The sequence below is a fragment of the Prionailurus bengalensis genome, chromosome B1 (genome assembly GCF_016509475.1).
Source record: "Prionailurus bengalensis isolate Pbe53 chromosome B1, Fcat_Pben_1.1_paternal_pri, whole genome shotgun sequence".
Taxonomy (NCBI): domain Eukaryota; kingdom Metazoa; phylum Chordata; class Mammalia; order Carnivora; family Felidae; genus Prionailurus; species Prionailurus bengalensis.
This window is the reverse complement of record NC_057344.1, coordinates 50,589,956-50,613,502: the sequence shown is the minus strand read 5'-3', so window position 1 is coordinate 50,613,502 and position 23,547 is coordinate 50,589,956. Positions and strand designations below refer to the sequence as shown.

At 43.2% G+C, this 23,547-nt stretch overlaps 1 protein-coding gene across 1 annotated transcript in view; it reads left to right on the top strand.

The window, feature by feature from the left end:
- KIF13B (kinesin family member 13B) overlaps positions 1 to 23,547 on the top strand; it is a 202,930-nt gene that overhangs the window by 174,440 nt on the left and 4,943 nt on the right. Inside the window, exons 38-39 of the mRNA XM_043565066.1 lie at positions 16,999 to 17,061; positions 20,628 to 21,630. Of these exons, the coding sequence (XP_043421001.1) occupies positions 16,999 to 17,061; positions 20,628 to 21,630 (1,066 nt within the window). The remainder of the gene's footprint in view (positions 1 to 16,998; positions 17,062 to 20,627; positions 21,631 to 23,547) is intronic.

The window sequence follows — 23,547 nt, the reverse complement described above, 5'->3', positions numbered from 1 at the left end:
TTGCCTAGATTGATACAAGTTCCACTGAAGAACTATTCCTAAAGGAGGGGAAAACTTAAGCGTATCATCAGGACTTAGTTGATCAAAGATGCTTGTGCTCACATCATTTTTATTGACTGTCTGGGATAAAGCTCTCAGAGAAGTAAAGCATAATTTTAAATGACATTGCCAATATGGAGTTTTCTTTTGTTTAAATATGTTTTAAATTGTTGCCACCTGAATGGTGTTTCATCCTTGGAAATGGAGCACTGTAATGCAAATGGAATTTCAAAGTAACAGCAGTAAGAAGAATGCTGTATTGGTTAGACTTCTTTAGTGCTCCTCGATTTTTTTTAAATAGTAGTCTTTACTATAATGGCATCCCATTCACTTGGAAATGAGCTTTGATACCTAAAGTTGAGGGTCTTACTGTTGTTGATTATCTGTCCTGCCTCTCCTTGTGGGAACTCTTAGTCCTCCAGGAAAAAAAATCCGCTTCCTTCCAACCAGTTTTTGCCTCAGAGTTTCCTCTGGTGTTACCTAGGAGTTAAAGGGAGGGGAGAAGAAGGTTCTCTCTAGACTTAATTAATAGCTATAGGTTAGTCCACTATATCTCATAATAAATGCTCCATCATTCTTCAGTTGCCTTGTCAGAGTCTTGCTTCAAGTGGGGAGCCTGGAAGTGTTTTCAAGCCCACACTTGAAAATAGTGGAATCATCATCTTCCTCTTCTAAATAATGTACTTCTACCAAAGCAACATATGACTGTACTTTTTTTTTTTTTTTTTTTAAAGCCAGTATTAGCTTGTTGTGCCTCTGGTCAGTTAACATTCCCTTTTTTGTTTGTTTACACTCTTGTCAGTGCAGTTCTTTTTTATTACTGTGTTGTCTAGCTGATGTATAAAAATACTTAAGGAACTTTAGATTCATTTCTAAAATTTTTCATCTTAGTTTTGTTTTAATGCTCCTAGAATATCAAGGTACTTTTTTTTTTTAATTTTTTAATGTTTATTTTTGAGAGAGAGCGAGAGAGCGCGTGAGTGGGGGTAAGGGGCAGAGAGAGAAGGAGACACAGAATCCGAAGCAGGCTCCAGGCTCTGAGCTGTCAGCACAGAGCCGGACATGGGGCTCGAACTCACAAACTGCGAGATCATGACCTGGGCCGAAGTTGGATGCTCAACCCACTGAACCACCCAGTACCTATCAAGGTATTTCTTAAGTAATTATTTAGAAAATGCATTTGATCCAGCTATCTCTGCAAACTTTTTAAGGGCATAGTCTGTCTTCATTTGAGTCATAAGTAAAATAATTGAACGTTAGAGGGCCTAAGAGAGAGCCCTGTCATAGGCAACTAAAGATCACTCCTCAAGTCACAGGGTGACAGTTCAGCATATTTCAGCTTTACACGTTCAGCAACTACCATCTCCAGTCCACATTTCTTCCTCTCTTTACCAAAGAGATCATGGGAGACTTTGTTAGATACATTATGGAAATAAAGGGACACCATGTCTGTGGTCTTTCTCTGTATCACCAGTCTTGTAACAAGCCTAAAACACATTCATGCTGGCAAACATTCCTAAACTACTCTGTTCACTGCCTGGCTTTGCCATAGCTCTGTGTGAATTATCTAGTGGTATCATTTACCAGTAGTGCAAAGAAATACACAAATGCCATGAACCTTGCTCTCCTTTTGATTCTGTGTTTTATTTGCTGCTAGTGCTTTGTTAGTACACTCATTTCAGTAGCCTGTATAAATAGTCATTAAATAATCAATACCTAAGACTAAAAAACTTAGTGTGTTATAGAATAACATCAAAGATAGAACCCAGAAAAATAGAAATCAGTGCATATCCTAAAAGGAATCTGGATCAATTCTACAGTATGGGAAAGGATAAATTATTAATACTGCATAAGATATAGAGATAATAGATAGTAACCTTCCTGAAGCTATATAATGTGCAACAGCACAAAAAACCCCCCAAACCCCAATGGTTTGAGTATCAACAATATGTGGTAACCAAATAGACCACATATGATAGGATGCTATTTTATTTCTATTCCCCCCAACTTTCTCTTTTTATCATTTTTAAAGCTGTTTCCCACTGAACTATGATGAAAGATACTAAAACTTCTTCCTTTTTTATATTTCTGTCCCAGTTTAGTTTGAAGACTTAAAGTTCTTCTCTGAAATAGTCACAATAATGAAGAAACTCACATGGACTCACCTGAACACCACCCTTGGCATTATTAGACCACGCTTAGATTACTGCAGTTGGTCCTGGATGTGTCACTATGGGAAATCCATTGACCAATTGGAATTATTTCAGGGGATAACGTCAGAAATGATTTATGAGGAAGGATTAAAGGAGTTATTTATAGCTTGACCAAACAATGACTAAGAGAGCTGACTGTATAAGCAGTCAAGGGACGGCAGCACCGAGGCGGTGAGAGCTGTGTAGGATGGCTCTGCTACAGCAGGGGGTGGAAGGCGCAGAATGACAGAGGTGAAATTAACAGAGAGACTGGTAACAGCTGTGAATAAGTAGAATGATTTAGAGATAGCAGGGTGCTCTCTTCAAAAAAGCACCATGGAATTGCTGTCACTTCTGTTTTTTAAAAAATAAGATTTTGAAAATATAAAAATAGTCCAGGTAATAACTGAGGAATGGGATAGGTCTTGTTTCTACCAGTCATTCCTATAATCTCACTGTTAGGTGGAAGAGAGACAGAAGTGTGTAATGAAGGCAGGATTATTCTCAGAAAAGTACTTTTAATCAGAGTGTCCTTGACATTTTCAAACAAGAGTGTTCAGTACTCTCCCTCATGGAAAGATACAAACATACAACTATGGTGAAACTAACGAAAAGATTAATGTTTATTAACTTGTTCTTTGGAGTCAGCAGGTTTTCACATCAAGATGCTATTATTTTTTGGCATTATATTTCAGTATTTGAAAAGATTCATGGATCTTTTCTTGTACGGTAGAAGTTAATAGTTTACTCTGAAGATTTAAAAACAAAGATTCTTACATTGTACAAAATGTTTTGGTTTGAACATGTTCATAAAGACTCATGTTTCTCATTTTTATGGAGATTTGTTTTTGTTTGTAATCAATTTCTGAGTTCCAGAAATGCAAAGATATTGCACTGAAAGAGGTGGCAGCTGACAAAATTGCTGTCTTTGACCTTCTGATGCAAGTTTAGTAACTAATCTGGAAAATAATGAACTGCAATTAATGAAATCTGTACTCATATTCAAGTGTGTGTCTCAGACAGCACATAAAATAATTGAAAGAACTTCCTGCTCTCTAATTAGTTAGATTGAATTAATTTGGCATAATAGCTTTTTTCATGTATCAAGAAGTTTGTGTTCAGATGAAGCTATTTATTTGCTTCAAACTTTGGGACTCTAAATGATGCCTCTGGTTCATCTGGAGAATTAAAGAGTTAATATTCAGGTTTAATTTCCACCATCAAAAGCACAGTCCCATTTTCAGCCTATCTGTGTTTTACAGTCTGTCCCTTTTCTGTGACCTGCACTTTGCTTGGGGCTATCTTGTCAACCACAGGGATATTTTTCTCTCTTTCAACACTGTTTCCAGCATGGAGGATGGACAAAGCCTTGAGGTGAGAGAACAGCACTACATATCTCCAGTACTAATTGAAAAGATGCTTGTGTAGTTAGTTATTCCATCCTTTGTGTCAGCAATCCTTCTGCACATAAAATGGGGGGGGGGGGAAGGGGCACCTGGGTGGTGCAGTCAGTTAAGTGTCTGACTCTTGATCTCGGCTCAGGTCAGGTTTGTGAGTTTGAGCTCCCAGTTGGGCTCTGTGCTGACAGTGCGGAGCCTGCTTGGTATTCTCTCTCTTCTCTCCGTGCCTCCCCGGCTTGTGCTCTTTCTCTTTCTCTCAAAATAAATAAGGAAACCTAAAAAGATAAATAAATAAAATGGGAAAAAACAAACGAACTACTAGTTCTTCCCTTGTGCACACAGATGGCTGTTTTTAGGGTTACTCATACGTGGACTCCTTGATGAAACAAACCTTATCAATGCTGCCCCATGTGTCATCACCATAACTAACTAAAATAAGAAAAAGGCTTTATATCTTGTTTTCCAGCCTTCAGTGTTCGTTAATTGTTCAGATTCTTTAAAAAATAACATAGGGGTGCCTGGGTGGTTCAGTAGGTTAAGCATCTGACTCTTGATTTTGGCTCAGGTCATGATCTCATGGTTCATGAGATCGTGCCCAGAGCCCAGCTCTGCATGGAGCCTATTTAGGATTCTCTGTCTTTCCCTTTCTTTCTGCTACTGCCCTGTTTGCATGCACGCTCTCTTTCTCTTTCAAAATAAATAAATAAACTTAAAAAAAAATGTATATTTGCATTTCCCACCTGTAATTTAGTAAGTGCCACATGTAATAAATATATTTGAATATGTTATCGTACATTCAGTTGTTCTTGAGTTCATAAAGGCAAGTTTGCCTTTGGAGTACAGACTTTTTTTTTTTTTAAGTTTATTTATTTATTTTGAGACAGAGTACGAGTTGGGGAGGGGCATAGAGAGAGAGGGAGAGAGAATCCCAAGCAGGCTCCACATTGACAGTGCGGAGTCTGATGTGGGGTTTGAACTCACGAACTGTGAGATCATGACCTGTGCTTAACTGACTGAGCCACCCAGTGCCCTCCCTGCTTTTTTTTTTTAATTTAAGGCAAATGATTTCCATTCAGTTGCTTTAGGGATGAATTCTTAGTCACTTTTAGTACTGTCAGTTTTCCAAAATTTTCATAATGTTTTGCTGCCTATCTTTGCCCCAGAAATGTATGGACACTGTATTGAAAGATACTGAGTTGACAGTGTTGTCTTCACAGTCAGGTATAATAGCTGATTTGAAAAATAGTGAAAATATGAGTTTCTGAGTCATTACTGAAGTTGATTGAAGAGACCTCAGTCTGCCAGTCATTTTTCAGAAATTGTCATTGTATACTTTTGTATGATTCTCTAGATCAGGGATTGGGAAACTTTTTTTAAGGGCCAGAAAGTATTTTAGGTTTTGTAGGCCTGTCAAAACTAGCCATAGATAATACTTCTAATAAATGAGTCTGGATGTGTTCTGAGAAAATTTTATTTATAACCCCCAAATTTGAATTTCATATAATTTTTTCATGTTACAAAGTATTCTTTTATTTCAATAATTTGAAAGTGTAAAAATCATTCATAGCTTACAGGTTATACCAAACAGGTGATAGTCTAGATTTAGACCCAGTTTTTAAAATTTTAAGAGTAACATAGGGCGCCTGGGTGGCGCAGTCAGTTAAGCGTCCGACTTCAGCCAGGTCACGATCTCGCGGTCCGTGAGTTCGAGCCCCGCGTCGGGCTCTGGGCTGATGGCTCAGAGCCTGGAGCCTGTTTCCGATTCTGTGTCTCCCTCTCTCTCTGCCCCTCCCCCGTTCATGCTCTGTCTCTCTCTGTCTTAAAAATAAATAAATGTTAAAAAAAAAAAATTAAAAAAAAAATAAAATTTTAAGAGTAACAAATACTCTGTTTTAAGTAAACACCTTTTGTCCTTCATAGACACTTGAAAAACCAACAACCGTTATTTTTAATGAAGTGAATATTACATCCTTTAAAAAAAAATGTAAGTTTTTTTCACATGAATATTTAAGTAAGCATTAATAACTATCATGTGGAAGTTTAAAAAGTAAAAATAAGAAACTATCTTTTATCACAACTCCAGAAATACTAGCATTTAAAATTTCCTATACATAGTACCTCAAATAAGTTGAACTAACACATATATAAATAATATAGTAAAATAAAAAGTCTGTTTTGATGGTCTCACTCACTTTTACCCTCTGATAAAATAGTTTACTTGTTGATGGAAGAAATGGGCCTTTTAGTTGTTTTATATAATTAAAGTTAAATGGGAGTATAAGTTAGTCCCTGAGTGCTTGTTTCTGAGCAGCAAGGGACTCTGTGTGTAGTTTTGCTCCCCCTATATCCCCAGCTTCTGGCACAGTCATTGGAATATAGCAGACACCTGACATGTGTTTGTGAATGAGTAAATTGATGATATCTAAGGTTCTTTATTTGAAAGAAAATGGAATTAAAGTCCATGGGGGAGGGGAAGAAGAAAAAAAAAAGAGGTTAGGGAGGGAGAGAGCCAAAGCATAAGAGACTCTTAAAAACTGAGAACAAACTAAGGGTTGATGGGGGGTGGGAGGGAGGGGAGGGTGGGTGATGGGTATTGAGGAGGGCACCTTTTGGGATGAGCACTGGGTGTTGTCTGGAAACCAGTTTGACAATAAATTTCATATTAAAAAAAATATCGTATCCTGAATGGCTTTGGGACTGATAACCGAAGTAGAATCTTTGGATTTATATTTTACATCAGATATAATTGTTGATTATTTAAAACTGGGCTTGTAGCAACCTAAACTAGAAGTATCTTTTAAGACACCACAAAATTCCAGTGATTAGGAAAACCATGGTATTTCCCAAATGTGCTGAGTGTTTACTGCGTGCCAGAGATTTTATATGCATTAGCTCAATAGCGGTGCTAAGTTAGATCAGCGCTGTCCAATAGAAGAATGTGAGCCCCACGTGACATTTTAAATTTTCTGGCAGGCACATTTAAAAAAGTAAAAAGAAACAGGTCAAATTAATTCTAGTAATATAATTTACTTAACCTAGTATAGTCATAATACTGTCACTTTAACCTGTAATCAGTATAAAAAATTTACTGAGATATTTCCTTCTTTTTTTCTGTAAAGTTCTTGAAATCAAGTGTGTATTTTACATTTCTAGCACATCTCAATGTGGATACTAAATTTTTGTCGGAAATACTTGATCTGCATTTAGAGTTCATGAAGTAGACAAAATAGATCCCCGTGCCCAATCTGTTCTAAACGTACTCAAAGGCACTTTAATTTTTAAATTTTTAAGTAAAATTAAAAATTCACTTCCTCAGTCACATTAGCTTCATTTCAAGTGCTCAGTAGCTACATGGGCTGATGGCCACCGTGTTGGAGAGCACAGGGCTAGAGGGTGATATTAGATACTGAGATATTGAGGAAAATGAGACTTTGGTAGGTTAAACACCTCATCTAAGGTTACAGAGCCTAGTGAGTGGCATACTGAGATTTATATTCAAGGAACAAAATTGCATGCAAAATTGTGACCTTAAGAGATTTCACTGGATCTGACTAAAATATTACAAGCGATTATATTTATAGAATGAATGAATCTAAAGTATTTGAAGGAGTGGGGAGCACCTGGGTGACTCAGTCGGTTAAGTGTCTGACTTCAGCTCAGGTTATGATCTCATGGCTCACGAGTTTGAGCCCTGCATTGGGCTTTGTGCTGACAGTTCAGAGCCTGGAGCCTGCTTCAGATTCTGTGTCGCCATCTCTCAGCCCCTGCCCTGGTCATGCTCTGTCTGTCTCTCTCTCTCTCAAAACTAAGCATTAAAAAAGCAAAATAAGTAAAATATTTGAATTAGGGACTGGTCAAACCATGGAAATACACTGAGTAGGACCTATGTGTATTTTCTTGCCCATTCCTTTCTAAAAAAATTATCTGTGGGCAGTGGAGAATCATTAACTGCTTTCTGGCAGGAGAGTGACATGGTCAAATTTGTATTTCAGAAAGTTCTTCTGACTGCAATTTGGAGGGTAGATTAGAAGAAGATAAAACTGAAAGAATCTATTTGAGTGTATCTAAAAACCTCATGAGGCATTGTAATTTTGGGCAGAAAATGAAGTCACCTTCCCATGCCTGCCACATTGATATTTGATGTCACTGATTGAAAGGGGCATGAGGCAGGTGGAATAAAAGTGTGTCTGGCAGGGGACCAGCTGGTGGCCACCTGTCTTCCACTCTGTGTGGCATTGCTCAGAGAATGCATGTGGACTGGATTACCACCTTCTGGATGTGCAACACCAGAGATGATCAGGCTTACACACAAACAAATGACTGATGGGTCAGGTAGAATGCTGAGTCACTCATTTAAAATAAGAAATCTAATTGCCAGATGGACAAAAGTGCTGGAGTCATCATAGCTAACACACTCTTACCCTGATCACCCTGGAGAGGCAGCGTGTAAATCATGAGCCAGCTCTGTGAGTGGGGAGCTGGCTATGTGAACCAGTTCCTGCAGGCAGCTGAAGTGTCAGTCTCTGGACTAGTGCAGGGTGCTTCCTACCAGCCTTCCTCCTGTGACTTTCCAGTTCCCCTTCTTCCACCCTAACCACTCTGCCTCTGATTAACATAACCTTTAAAAAGTATGTTTATATTGATTAGGTTATTTATTGCTGAGTCTTGATCTTTAGGTAATTGTACATGACTGTTTTTATCCATTGTTTATTACGCTTATCAGAACATATTCAAAGATTAGGAAATATTTTATTTATATGCACTCGCCCTGCTTGGTTGGTCTTGTTTATTATATTTTTCTCACTTTAGAAGCATGAAAATCAAAGGTTGTCTATTGATTATTTGTAGCAAAGGTAAATCCTACATCTCTTGTTATGTATTCTTATGCTTGGATTTAAATGATTGGTTAGAGTTTTAAAAAGGAGCGGGGCGGGGGGGGGTGGCGCTCCTGGCTGGCTCAGTCACCAGAGCATGTGACTCTTGATCTTGGGGCTGTGAGTGTGAGCCACATGGTGGGTGTAGAGATTACTTTAAGAAGTAAAATCTTGAGGCACCTGGGTGGCTCAGTCGGTTAAGCATCCAACTCTTGATTTCAGCTCAGGCCATGACCTCATGGTTCATGAGATAAATCCTCGTGCTGGGTGAGGACCTGCTTGAGATTCTCTCTCTGTCCCTCTCCTCTTCTCAAAACAATAAATAAAAATAAAACCTTAAAAGACATGGAAGATCATATTTGCGTAGGATCCATTGGAAAATGACATTTAAGAATTTATCGAGTTCAGGGTGAAGGGGTGATTATTAGGAAAGGTTCATTTTCAAACAAGAAAAAAATTGCATCAGAAAATTCAGTGTTTTGGAACAAATTGTCTATTTTTTGCTTTAAAATATTTCTTCTGGGGCACCTGGGTGGCTCAGTTGGTTAAGCATCTGACTTCAGCTTAGGTCATGATCTCACAATTTGTGAGTTTGAGCCCTGCATTGGGCTCTGTGCTGACAGCTCAGAGCCTGGAGCCTGCTTCGGATTCTGTGTCTCCCTCTCTCTCTGCCCCTCTCCACTCATGCTCTCTCTCTCTCTCTCTCAAAAATAAACAAACATTAAAAAAAATTTTTTTAATATTTTTTCTCCCCTCTACCTACCCTTGTGCCCAAATTTCAGCATGTCTAATCTTTTCCAGATTGTCTGTAACTGTACAGTTTGGCCTTCTTCATGTCACTTAGGTAATTTGTTCATTTATGTATGTATTCATTCAACAAACATGGAGTTATTCTCCTCTGTATGGGAATACAGAGATGATTGAGCCATAATCCCTACCCTTCAGAAAGCCAAATAGGATGATGTTGTAGATGCTGTAGTCTGTGTATGTCTGAGGCTGGCTGACATGGTGAAGGTATGCTCTAGCTGAGACAAACGTGACTGGCTGCGCACCAGGAAGAAAATCTTTGCCTAGGGAGAAAGAGGAGTGCAGGGAAGGCTCTGACAGAGCAGTGTAGTCAGTGCAGTGTGGAGTTAGCCTAACAAGCGAGGAGAGGGTGCAGCCTCACAGAGAGGTGAGGGTCTGTACGTGTTGCCAAGATGTTAAACCTTTATATTCTTTTAGGCAAGGGGGTCTCCCAGTAAGTCTTATGCATAGTTGAAATTCTGAGTTGATCTTCCCTATTTTCTTCATTCACGTGGCATGTGAAAACCAGAGTTAAAAAATGATGGGCTATGATACGGCAAGTGACCCTCATCTTTTCTGTGAAATACTTCTAAGTGGTTCTCTTGCTTGTAACCTACTCATCTGTTAAGTTCAGTGATGCTCAGCAGACAGCACGATTGCAGGTTCAGCTGGTGCTTGAGAAGTCAGTCCTTTTCCATCTCTGTCACTGACTTATGGGGTACCCTGGATGCATTTAACCATTAGGTGAATGTCTCTGAACCTTGGTTTCTGTAGTGTGAGATGTAGATAATTACACTTCTATTCACTTGCCTCATGGGACTTCTCCTTAATATTTATAGCTGCAAAATACTTTGCAGTCATTTTTATTAATAGTTGCCAGATGTGTCGTAAGGATTAATGAACTTATGATCTGAAATGTTTTGAGCTCCTGAAATAGGAGGCAACTGCCTGCACAAGGGATATGTAAAAGAGCATTAAAATGCAAACAATACACATTTGGAAATTTGAGCTCTTATGTGTGAAGGACAAATGGCACACTTAAGATTTCAGTACACTTTGTAGGTATTTTTGGTATCCTTAATGAAGTTCTTGTATTCATCACAGGCCCTCACCAAATACAGAAAGCTGGGTGCCCCCTGCCCCCCACACATAGGCACATGCACAGGTGTGTACACGCGTACACAAACAGACACCGATTCTGCTAATACCACTGTTTACCCTCCTCCCTGTTATCCATCCTTTCTGGGCATCATCCTTTGACTCTGTTTCCCCAGCCTCCCCCGATGGTTGTTTCCAAGTGTTCAGTAGTCTCCCTCATATCTCCAAATTTCCATTTCCTTTTTCTCTTACCATCCAAGTTATTGACTTATTGACACTCCACCAAACCACTGAAGCAACTTCTCGATTGATCTCTTCAAGCTTCCTATCTCCCCTGGTTCAGGATTAATCTTGTCTACATGTAGCTCTTATCACTGCTCATTCAGTACCTTTAATAGCTCATTCCTGTGGGTGAAAATCAACCGTGAGCTCACAAGGCCTCCTGAACACCACCCTAACCTGCTTCCCTCTGCCCGATGTGGGTCACTCTAGATCATTCTCTCTTCCCCAAGACCTCCTGGAAGATTGAGTAGCTTTTCTTGGGGCAGAGGTGGCAGTAGAGGGAACAGATCAGACTCAGAGAGCAGCTCCTTTGCCATGTCATTCTTCATGTTGAAAGTGTCCTCCTGCCCCAGGAAAGCCACTCAGTCTTCAAGGCCTGTCTCAAAGTAAAATCGCCCTCATGAGGGTATTCTAGACCTGTTTCATTTATCATTCCTTCTACTCCGAATTTTCTCTGCGTTTGAAACTTTGATTCTAATATCTATCATTTTCCTTGATGTTTCAGTTATTTGCATACATGTCCTTGCCAGTCTGTTGAGAGCAAAGCCTGTGACTTTGTGACCTTTGTGTTCCTCACAGCGCTTGTTGCAGCAACCTGCACACCCAGACCTGAGTGTTTGTTGAACTGAATTTGGACATTGAATCAGAGTCCCAGTTATCTCCTTCATGTAGGACAGCTTTATGGAAACATTTGAAATACATAAAAGTAGAGAGGATACTACAGTGAGTCCCTGTGTGCTCGTCACCTTGTCTCAGTAACAATTACGGGTGCCTGGGTGGCTCAGTCGGTTAAGTGTCTGACTCTTGGTTTCAGCTCAGGTCATGATCTCACGATTTATGTATTTGAGCCCCACATCAGGTTTCACTCTGACAGTGTGGAGCCTGCTTGGGGATATTCTCTCTCTCTCTCTCTCTCTCTCTCTCTCTCTCTCTCTCTGCCCCTCCTTCCTCCCTCCTTCCCTCCCTCCCTTCTGTCTCTGCCCCTCCCCCACTCTCAAATAAACTTTTTTTTATGCAAGCCACTTAATTTCTTATTTAAAAAAAAATTTTTTTTAATGTTTATTTATTTTTGAGACAGAGAGAGACAGAGCATGAACGGGGGAGGGTCAGAGAGAGAGAGGGAGACTCAGAATCGGAAGCAGGCTCCAGGCTCTGAGCTGCCAGCACAGAGCCCGACACGGGGCTCGAACTCACAGACCGTGAGATCATGACCTGAGCCGAAGTCAGATGCTTAACCAACTGAGCCACCCAGGCACCCCTTAATTTCTTATTTTTAACCTCAAGCTAATTAAAAATAATAGAGGGGCACCTGGGTGGCTCAGGTGGTTAAGCAACCGACTCTTGATCTCAGCTCAGGTCTTTTTTTTTTTTTTTTTTTTTTTTTTTTTTTTTTGATATCATTTATTGTCAAATTGGTTTCCATACAACACCCAGTGCTCATCCCAACAGGTGCCCTCCTCAGTGCCCATCACCCACATTCCCTTCTCCCCTACCCCCCATCAACCCTCAGTTTGTTCTCTGTATTTAAGAGTCTCTTATGGTTTGCCTCCCTCCCTCTCTGTAACTTCTTTTTCCCCTTCTCCTCCCCCATGGTCTTAAGTTTCTCAAGATCCACATATGAGTGAAAACATAGGGTATCTTTCTTTGACTGACTTATTTCACTTAGCATAATACCCTCCAGTTCTATCCATGTTACTGCAAATGGCCAGATTTCATTCTTTCTCATTGCCAAGTAGTATTCCATTGTATATATAAACCACATCTTCTTTATCCATTCGTCAGTTGATGGACATTTAGGCTCTTTCCATAATTTGGCTATTGTTGAAAGTGCTGCTATAAACATTGGGGTACAAGTGCCCCTATGCATCAGCACTCCTGTAGCCCTTGGGTAAATCCCTAGCAGTGCTATTGCTGGGTCATAGGGTAGGTCTATTTTTAATTTTTTGAGGAACCCCTACACTGTTTTCCAGAGCAGCTGCATCAGTTTGCATTCCCACCAACAGTGCAAGAGGGTTCCTGTTTCTCCACATCCTCTCCAGCATCTATAGTTTCCTGATTTGTTCATTTTAGCCACTCTGACTGGTGTGAGGTAGTATCTCAGTATAGTTTTGATTTGTATTTCCCTGATGAGGAGTGACATTGAGCAACTTTTCACGTGTCTGTTGACCATCTGGATATCTTCTTTGGAAAAGTGTCTATTCATGTCGTCTGCCCATTTCTTCACTGGATTATTTGTTTTTTGGGTGTGGAGTTTGGTGAGTTCTTTATAGATTTTGGATACTAGCGCTTTGTCCGGTATGTCATTTGCAAATCTTTTTTCCCATTCTGTCGATTGCCTTTTAGTTTTGTTGGTTGTTTCCTTTGCACTGCAGAAGCTTTTTATCTTGATGAGGTCCCAATAGTTCATTTTTTGCTTTTAATTCCCTTGCCTTTGGAGATGTGTTGAGTAAGAAATTGCTGTGGCTGAGGTCAAAGAGGTTTTTTTCCTGCTTTCTCCTCTAGGGTTTTGATGGTTTCCTGTCTCACATTCAGGTCCTTCATCCATTTTGAGTTCATTTTTGTGTATGGTGTAAGAAAGTGGTCTAGTTTCATTCTTGTGCATGTTGCTGTCCAGTTCTCCCAGTACCATTTGTTAAAGAGACTGTTTTCCATTGGATACTCTTTTCTGCTTTGTCAAAGATTAGTTGGCCATACATTTGTGGGTCCTATTCTGGGTTCTCTATCCTATTCCATTGGTCTATGTGTCTGTTTTTGTGCCAATACCTGAATCTTTGTTGAACTGAATTTGGACATTGAATCAGAGTCCCAGTTATCTCCTTCATGTAGGACAGCCTTATGGAAACATTTGAAATACCTAAAAGTAGAGAGGATACCACAGTGAACCCCTGTGTGCTCATCATCTAGTTTTAGTAACAGTTATGGGTGCCTCAGTCGGTTAAGTGTCTGACTCTTGGTTTTGGCTCAGGTCATGATATCACGGTTCATGGGTTTGTGCCCCACATTGGGATTCACTCTGACAGTGTGGAGCCTGCTTGGGATTCTCTCTCTCTCTCTCTCTCTCTCTCTCTCTCTCTCTCTGTCTCTCTCTGCCGCTCCTCCCACCCTCTCCCCTCTTCTGTTTCTGCTCCTCCCCTACTCTCTCTCTCTCAAAATAAATAAACTTTAAAACAAAAAGAAAAAAAAATCAAAAAAATGAATACATGGCCAAGCTTGTATGCCCATACCCCACCGTCATTTGCACGCACCTCTCAGAGTCCTCTGGTGGAGAAATATCTACCTGACGCTTACTTGGCCAGAGTCGGTTTTCTGGCAGCCACCACTGCCTGGCTTCTCACGGAGCGGGCATCATGAGCGGGTAGCATGTGAACCAGAGAAGTAGGTGTGTGCAAAGTACTTGACATTTACACTCAGGACCCCGCTCAGACCTGATCCCATCTTATTTTTGACACTATTTTTTGTGTGTCCAGTGTCCTGCTCCGCACCCCTGTCATCTGACTGGTGGAGTTGGGGTGGGCCTGTTTATGAAGCAGATGTGTTTCTTGATGAAATGGCCAATGGGGGTGACTGACTATGACAGGAAGCTTGTGAGAGGAAGATGTGAGGTCTCAGCTTAGTAGCCTATAGCCATGACATTGGGCCCTGGGTACCAGGGGTAACTTCAGATACTATGGGAGGAAGTAAATATAAAAATAAAGACAGTAGCCCCTGTATTTGAAGACTGTAAAGCAGGGTGGAGGATACTTGCTTGGAAATAACTCGAGTATCACTGTCTACTGAGTTGACAGCAGAGTGGAGAAATGGAGATTCCTGTGAGAGAGAACTGGCTAGGTGCTGTGAGGGATGGGGGAGTGATGTGTTGTGCGAGTTGAGGGGAGAGGCTTTCCTGGTCCAGGAATCCAAGGAAAGGCTGGAAGGTCTTGTGGTTGAGGCCCTCATCACGTGCAGCTGCCTTTCCCCTACCAGGATATTCTCCTTCATTCTCTTCCACTCACATTGTCTGTCTGTCTTTCTTTCTTTCTTTCTTTCTTTCTTTCTTTCTTTCTTTCCTTCTTTCTTTCTTTCTTTCTTTCTTTCTTTCTTTCTTTCTTTCTTTCTTTCTTTCTTTTTTTTCTTAAGTTTATTTATTTTGAGAGAGAGAGAGAACATGAGTGGAGAAGGGGCATAAAGAGAGGGAGAGAGAGAGTCCCAAGCAGGCTTCATGCTGTCAGCACAGACCCCAACGCAGGGCTTGATCCCATGAACCATGAAATCATGACCTTAGCCAAAATCAAGAGTTGGACATTGGATGCTCAACTGACTGAGCCACTGAGGTGCCCCTCACATTGTCTTAAACATACCTCTGATGCTAGCTCTCCCTGGCCATTAGCCCCTGGTGGCTCCCCAGTGTTGCAGGGTAAAGTGTACTTTCCTTTAGTTTATCCCTAGGTTCTTCCATGTGTTTAGACTTACCTCCCACCGTTTCTTAAGTGCCTGTGGTCTCTGCCTTTTCTGAGATCCCACCACCATCCCCCTTACCTTCAGCAGAATTAATCCCTTCTAGCTCTTTTCTCCCAAAGACAGTCGCAAAGCATGGTTACAGCAGTACCCTTTGCTAAAACGTGGTACTCTTTGCTAAAATGCTGTTATTTGATGCTGTGAACTCAGGTTTACCTCCTAAGTGAGCCATCTTGTTCCAAGTGGGCCCCTCTCCCTTCAGGTAAGAGTTTGGGCTGCTTAATAGGAAGCAGGACTTTGGCCATCCAGTCTTAGTGCCTGTACACTGTCCAGAGCATCTTTTAAAAAAATTTTTTTTAACATTTATTTTTTTTTTGAGAGAGAAGAAGTGGGAGAGGAGCAGAGAGAGAGGGAGACACAGAATCCAAAGCAGGCTCCAGGCTCTGAGCTGTCAGCACAGAGGCCAACGTGGGGCTTGAACCCACAAACCATGAGATCGTGACCCGAGCCGAAGTCAGACACTTAATCGATGAGCACCCAGCACCCCTGTCCAGAGAGCATCTTTATGGCAGAGAAGCCTCAGGCACCCAGATACATCTTGGGAACTGGGAGGACCTGGGTCCGAAGGGGGTCAGAAGGAAATTGGGGAGATATGAAGTCTACATGTCTAGGCAGTTTAGGTCAGGTAGTAGATCCGTGGTTTGCTGCTTCTCCTTTTGGATCCAAGAAGAGAAAGGACACTCATACTGTACAGAAACAAACCGTGACACCCAATTTTGGCTCCTCCTGGAGGATTGTTTGTGGTGCCAGGATGGAGCCCTCTTGGGGCTGAGCATTCTGAGGCAAGGTCCAGACTCTTGCATTGGAACAGGGAGACCTGGGAAGGGGCCAGAGGTTGATTGGTGGAATAAAGGCAGAAGTGGTGGATTCTTGGTTTCTTTGAGAGAATCACGTCTGTAAACCCAGCAGCTGCTAAAGGAATATCTGATTTCTTCCCCTTTGCAGTTACCAGCTCCTTCTTTTGACATACGTTTTCCTTATCCTGGTGCTAATTATTTTTTCACTGTTTTGGTTTTTTTTTTTAATATTCCTTGAACCACATGTCCATAAATAAGGAGTCCTTCCTTGTGCTGTTGCTGACACCCATTAATTCAGGCTCTTACCCCTCATATCTGCTCTGTTGCTGGAGTCTCATCGTAATTTATCTCCCTTAGCCTTTAAATATTTCTCCAATCAGTTTGCCTTCTACCACCAGATCCATCTCCTCAAGCTTCTGCTTTCTCCACTCAGGCAACTGTAGTGGTTTTCGTCATTACCTGATGAGGGTAGTTGCAGACACCAAAGCCTCTATCCATATGTCTGTCCTGCTCTGTTTTATGCCCCAGACTTGTGTGCTAGCCAGACCAGCTTCCTTACTCTTCACTTCCTGTGACGATGCTTGGGCACCACTTCTCCCTGGCCATCAAGGCTTGCTTTGTATCCCACCTCCTGCCTGAAGCCTTTCCTGTCCCAACCATTTCTCTCTAGAGTCCTGTAACACTAGTATGTGCAGAACAGCCCTTGACAAACAGGCTCCATATGTGAGTGGAGAGGGAGCCTGTGAGTGTGTAGGTGTGCCATCTATGGTGTGGTTTTTAGCATGTGTCCTGTGTTGCCAACTGGGGTATACGTGCTCGCTGTGCTCCGTATTTCCTACACTTCCCTGTGGAGTGTGGCGCCACTAGCCTTGGCATGCCTAACTGGCAGGGACTTGTTAGAATTCCTGAAGGTGTAAAAGTTCACGTTGAGTGCGTCCTCCTGATGGGCTGTCCCGTCTGTTCAATTAAAACCTTCTGTGGTGATCTCTCTGCTTCTCTTGGTCCCTTACGCCTGCCTGTTCACTTGTTTTCTCAGCCCGTGCCCCGAATCATGGTGCAGTCTGCCTTCCCGGATGTGGGGACGCCCAGAATGGTGGAGGTGAGTTAGTCGGGTGGAGGTGGCGCCTTTGCTGGTGGCTGCCCCACATGTGGTGGGTGGCCCCAAGGCTCTAATTTTGAGTCCACACCCATGGGTTTTTCATTTTAGTGTTCCCGTTTTGATAATTAGCTATAATATAGGTCACTGTCTTCTCCCTCTATATTTTCCTTGTTCTACTTTTCTATTTTCAACTTGTTAATCATATGATTGCTAAACTTTTAGGTGCTTGACTGCTAATGTAGTCTGCTGCTTTAATAGCCCACTGCTAGGCAAAGGCGATTTCTATAAACAGAACAATCTCCTTATCCTGAGTGTTTGCTTAATTCTCAGTTTTACATTTCATTCTGATTCATGATATCAGCGTGAAAAGACTAATGCTAAACTGGGGAGAAAATAGTCTCTTATGATCTCCCACAGATGAACAGCACTTCTCATCTTATGAATAGCAAATCTATTTTCTCCCACTGTGCGTTCATTCTCTTAGGAAGGGCTGTATCTTTATCGGAAAATTTTATTTATTAAAACAACGGCCAAAAAGGGCAAATGATTTGAAAGAGAACTCAGACCTCCACGGATTCACTCCTTTCTAAAAAGGCCCTTTTCAATCCAGAACATATTTGATGTTCATGTGCACCACCCCCCTCAACCCCGTCCCCTGTGAGTTGTGTTTGTTATTTTGCTGAGGCAGGATTGGGATCCCAAGGCCAGTGGGACAGAGGGAGACCACGTCTTTCACGGGTGAGGGCACCAGACCTGTGACAGCCTCTGTGGCTCAGGGCAGCTCTGGGAGTGACAGCGGTAAGGGAATAACCCACAGATGGGGGGAGACGGTTTCCACTCACATATCAACTCCAGTCAAGTGGGAGCGGCTTCCTGCAGTGCTGTAACGGAAGGAATCTGAGGCTGTGCTCAGGCTCAGCAGGAAAGAACCAAGCAATCAGCGCTTGCCTTCTGCCACCTTTGGTCCCTTTTGTCACTGTGGATCTGACCTCTGATCCCTGGTTGTCACTTACTGGAGACTTTAGATAAATCCTTTAACCTCTCTGGGCCATGTTGTAAAATGCATATGGTAGTACTTGCCGGCCTACATCGAAGGATTCATGTGGAGGCAAATGGGATAATGACCAGGGAAATCCAAGCCACTGTCACTGGACTGTCACCTCCTCAGGACAGGACTGAGTTGGCCATTTGCAGATAGCTGTCCGTGTGGCAATGATGCAGTGTTACCATCGGAGAATAGGGAACATGTACTATTTCAGAACCACAGTTCCTGTTCAGATTCTAGACTCTGGTAGTTTTGTTTGTATATTCTTCCCTGCCTGGTCAGTGGTATTAAAAATAAAATAGAAAAGGATAAATAAAACATGTACAAGTTGCAAAAGAAAAATGATTGAAGGATTGCCTAATCTTTTAGAGTATTTATGTTGGTGACAGTTATTGATCTATTGGATTTAGTAAATTTTGCAGCCTGGAGATCCATCACAAAAATGGGCTGTTAATCTCAAGAGGTGCCGTTAATTTCGTACCCTGAAAGTGTGCCTTGTGGGGAAAGGAGGGCCTCTGGAGACAGGAATATAAATGACAATTCACGTGAAAATGCATGATTTATCAGACTGCTGAGTTAAGCCAAGTAACTGTAAGAGACTTATAGATCTCAGCTGTTTCCCAGTTCAAATAAATCCTGTATTTCAAATGGAAAATGGCCATTCCTGTAATATAAATAATCTTTCCGTAAATATTGGAAAACATATTTCTTTTTCTGAACAGCATCCTTCTCCAGAGCACCAACCCCATTCCCTGTTCCTGCCTTCTCTCTTACCCCTGTCATTGTGAATCAGGAATAGAGAGATAATCTGCTAACTTCTTCAGATGGCTTCAGTTATCACCGAAAGAGCACCCTAGGAGCACCTCAGAACCAGTAGAATGTGGACGAGCAGTGGCTGTCGTCATTCCCCAGGGGATGGGGCTTTGTGTGTCTCTGTCAGAGTGAGGCAGACAAGTCATACGAGATGGGGAAGCCAGCCTCTGCGGCTCCTTCCACTCTCAGCCCCCCTTCACTGCAGGGGAGGTTACTGCCTGGCCTGCATCTCCCTGGACCAGAGGGCCCCCGAACCATGACATGGGACCAGCCTGCAGGCAGCCTGTCTCCTCTTCTTCCACCTGACTCCCAGCCAGGAGCCACAAGCTAGCCACCAGGCCCGAGGGTCATTCCTGGCAGCACTGGCGAAGCTGTGTTGAGGCACATCCACACCCTTCACTGAGATCCTCATTTCAACTTTGCAGGAGAAAGTATTCTTCTGGCTTCTAGTGATTTTCTCAGTCCCTCGTGAAGTTGGTGGTGGGCAGGAGGATCTGTTTCCATCAGAGCAGGGTGCTTAGCCTGAGTGCCGGGAGACTGGGGATGCTGGTGGGTAGGGAGGGAATCGAGATTTAATCTGCACCTATTGTGTGCTGCACCCTGTGGTAAGGACCTTGCCATGCCTCACTGACCCTACTACATGGCCGTCGAGTAGTCTTCTTTCCCACCACCAAGCCCTTGTCCCACAGCAGCTGAGTGTTTAACTTAATTCTGACACCGTCTTCCCTGGAGATGGCATCAAAGCCCATGGGTTAAGGGCTCAGGCCCACAAGAATGTCCCTGCTTTGAGTATCAGTCCCAAGTCCAGGTGGTCGGTCATCTGTGCTTCTGATCAACCAGCTGTAGATAAGGGGTTCCAATGAATCTCCACTTGGGTTTGATTAGTTTGTCAGAATGGTTCGCACAACTCAAGAGAAACATTTTACTTACTAGATCACCAGTTTATTACAAGGGATACCACTGGGGAACAGCCACGTGGAAGAGGTGCATAGGCCAGGTGTGGGGAGAAGGCATGGACTTTCAACACCCTCCCTGTGTGCAACACTCTCCCCATACCTCCATGTGTTCACCAAACCAGCAGCTCCCAGGAGCCTGTCCCTTTCGGTTTTTGTGGAGGCTTTATTACATAGGCATGATTGATTAAGTCATTGGCAATTGGTGATTAGCTCACCTTTAGCCCCTCTTCCCTCCTTGGAGTTGGCTGTGGGGCTGAAGCTCAAATCACAAGGTGGGTTGCCCTGGCAACCAGCCCCCATCCTTAGGTGCAGGCCCAGAGTCAGCGCATTAACATGAACTCAGATGTTGTTGGAAGGGGCTGGTTAGGAATATCAAAATGCCTTTATCACTCTTACCACTTAGGAAACTCCAAGGGTTCCAGAGCTCTGTGGCAGAAACAGGATGAAGGCCAAATATGTATTTCTTATTATAAGTCACTCTATCTCAGGCAGCGAGCAGGTGGGTGACTGTTTGCTTGGTGCTCAGCATAGTGCAGAGTGCGGGCTGCTCAGTGCTGCGGAAAAAACTGGGGTCATCCGGACAGAAGTGGTGGAACAGAACTGGCACCCGGTCTGCCCAGGTGCATGGCAGCACTCTTTTCACTGTCAAAGCTGTAATGTTTCAACTGGCCACAAGATCTGTCTGAATTCTTTTGGAAATGAGCAGCTGACTTTGAATTTTAACCTTTATTCTTGGCCCTTCCCTGCTTCAGGCTTACCGAGAGAGCGTGGGGATTAGTGCGGCTCCTGATGTGACTGTGCAGATGGCCCCCGTGAAGATGTGTGACAGACCCACGAAAGCACCTCCCCAGCAGTCTGTCACTGCCAACACCCAGGCCCCCGAAGTTCAGGAAGGGCCGCCCAGTCCCCTGAGTGAGGCCTCCAGTGGGTACTTTTCCCACAGCGTCTCCACCGCGACACTGTCCGATGCATTGGTCCCTAGCCTTGATGCCGCGGCTGCAGTGGGGGGCCAGACGCCTGGCTCGCCCCCTCCTGCCCTCTGCCCGGCCACCCCGGACACGGAGCTCCCATTTCCATCTGCTGCTCCCACTGCAGACAGTGATCTTCCTGCCCGGTTGGAGGGTCAGCGCAGCCTTCTGTCCCTGCCACTCCCGGCAACGCAAAATGCTTGGGGCAACAGCAATGGTGCGTCCGAGGCCAGGGGAGCAGTTTCCTCGGAGAAGCAGAATGAAGAAGCAAGGGCTTCACTGACTCATCTCCCCACACCTGCCCCCCAGAAGGAATCACCCAGCCAGCAAAGCGGCGGCAAAGTTTCCTCGGCCACCAAGCAGCTCGGAAGAGCCACGGACCATGTGAAGCCTGCCGCCAGCTTAGAGCTGGATGTCTCCAAACCACAGCCTCCAGACCTCCTGTCTCAATCACCTGCTCTGGCGTCTCCATTCAGAATCCAGAAGGTGCGAACCTCCGAGCTGAAGTCGTTCTCGCGCATGCTGGGTGGGGACTCCAGCTGCCCCTCTGGTGCTGAGGAGGACCTGCCGGCCTCCCGGGGGCCGAGTGACAGCAGTGCTGGGACACAGGCCCTGGGAAAGCTGGAGGTTTCCTCAGATTCTGAAGAAGCCAGCGAAGTCCCAGAGTGGCTCAAAGAGGGAGAATGTGTCACCGTGGGCACCAACAAGATAGGCATTGTGAGGTACATCGGGCCAACTGACTTTCAAGAGGGGACGTGGATCGGAGTAGAGTTACACTCACCTTCAGGTGAGTGCTGCTTGTTTGGGACGGTTCCCGGGGCTCCTAAGGGGATTTCGCCAACTGTGGTCTTGGGGGGAGAGTACTGGCCCTGTCCCAGCACTGCGGGGAACTTGCTATGTGCCCTTGGGCACATCATTTGACCTCCCTGAGCCTCCAGGTCACTTTTCAAAATCAGGAATGAAAGTTACCTAAGTGTTCTCTTTGTTAAACCTCCAGACATTTTTCAGAAACCTAAGACATTGATTGAAAGCTACTATCAATTTGGTAATGAATTTAAATGCCTTTTTTTTTTTTTTTTTTTTTTTTTTTTTTTTAAGTCACAGAGGCATCTGCTTTTGAACTGTAACAGTGTAACAGTAGCTGTGTCTGCTGTTTCTGCTCAGGTTGCAAACACTGATGCCTGTGTGCAGGCTGGATGCCTTGGCTTGAGAACAGAAGAGGTGATCTCTTATGTCTCATTACAGAATGGCACACCTTAAAAGCAAATAGATCACCATTTTCTGAAAAACCAGGGCCACTACTTAAGGAAATACTTTGTCCTTTAGATATTTCTTTTTATTAAAACAGCTTTACTCTGACACCAATTCACATATTGTAAAGTCTACCTGTTAAAAGTGTACAATTAATTTAATGGTTCTGAGTAGATTTACAGAGTTGTGCAATCACTACCATAGTCTAATCTTAGAACAGGTTCATCAACCTAAAAAGAAGCCACATGTCTGTTTTGAAGGCCCTCTCCCTCCCTAAGTCCTAGCTAACCAACCAATAATCAGTTTTTCATCTCTCTAAATTTATATGCAATGTCCTAATCTGGACTTTCACATAAAGGGGATCCTACAATATGCTGGGCTTTTGTGACTGGCTTCTTTCATTCTGCATAATTTTCCAAGGTTTATCTGGTTACAACTTGTGTCAGCACTTCATCCCTTTTTCTGGCCAAATAATATTCCAGCCTGTGGAAGTTCCACCTTTTGTTCATCCATTCATCAGTTGGTTTCCACTTTTTGGCTGCTGTGAAAAATGCTGTAAGTTGGAAGTGGTTCTAGAAGAGTAATGCAGCACAGGCCAGACATTTTTTAAAGAAGTGTCTGCTATTATGTGCAGGGAAATTGGGAGAGAAGTTTATATCTGCAGTTAGACTCAAGAATTAAAGTGGAATTAGCAAATAGATGAATTCATTCAACAATTATGCACCCACCATGTGGCAGTCACTGTCTTGGTTTCCAAGGATACCTTGGGGAGCAAAACAAAGTCCCTGGTCTCACTGGACTTTCATTTTGGGAGGGAGAAAATAACCAAGTAAACAAACGAATAAATAATTAACACTTGATAGTAGTAAGTGCTGTGAAGAAAACGAAATGGGGTGAGTGGGCAGAGGACAGTGGGGAGACTGGAAGTGGGGAGCTGGTGGGCAGGGGTGGGGGGTGTGCCCCGGGAGCCGAGGGATTAGCGGTGGCCACGCAGTGAGGGACATGGTCTGTTAGATGCGCTGAGAGGTGCTACTGAGGGGTCCTTGCTGACAGAGAGGAGGTGGTGAGGGTGGACCTGTTTGGAGTCGGGGGAAGAGAGAAGGGTGGGTTAGGATGTGCAGCGAGTGAAGACAATTCATGATTGTTTTTGCTTCAAAGATCATGTTCCCCACCAAGCTGTCACCATGAGATACTGACATTTCGGGGTCAAGGTGGTCCCTTTGCTCAGGTATCCTCTCTCTCTACCCACTTGAGCACTGGGTTCTCATTCTTCACCTTAATGCATTTTCTATCTGTTTTTACAAAGGAAACTTCTTTCCTCCATTTTGACACATTAAGCATGACATCTGACTAGCTACAATTTGGTAATTTGCCAGTTTCCATCTAATGGATTCAGGAAAAATAATCATTCCACCAACCACCTCCATCCAGGTTGAAAATGGTCTCTTCCCTG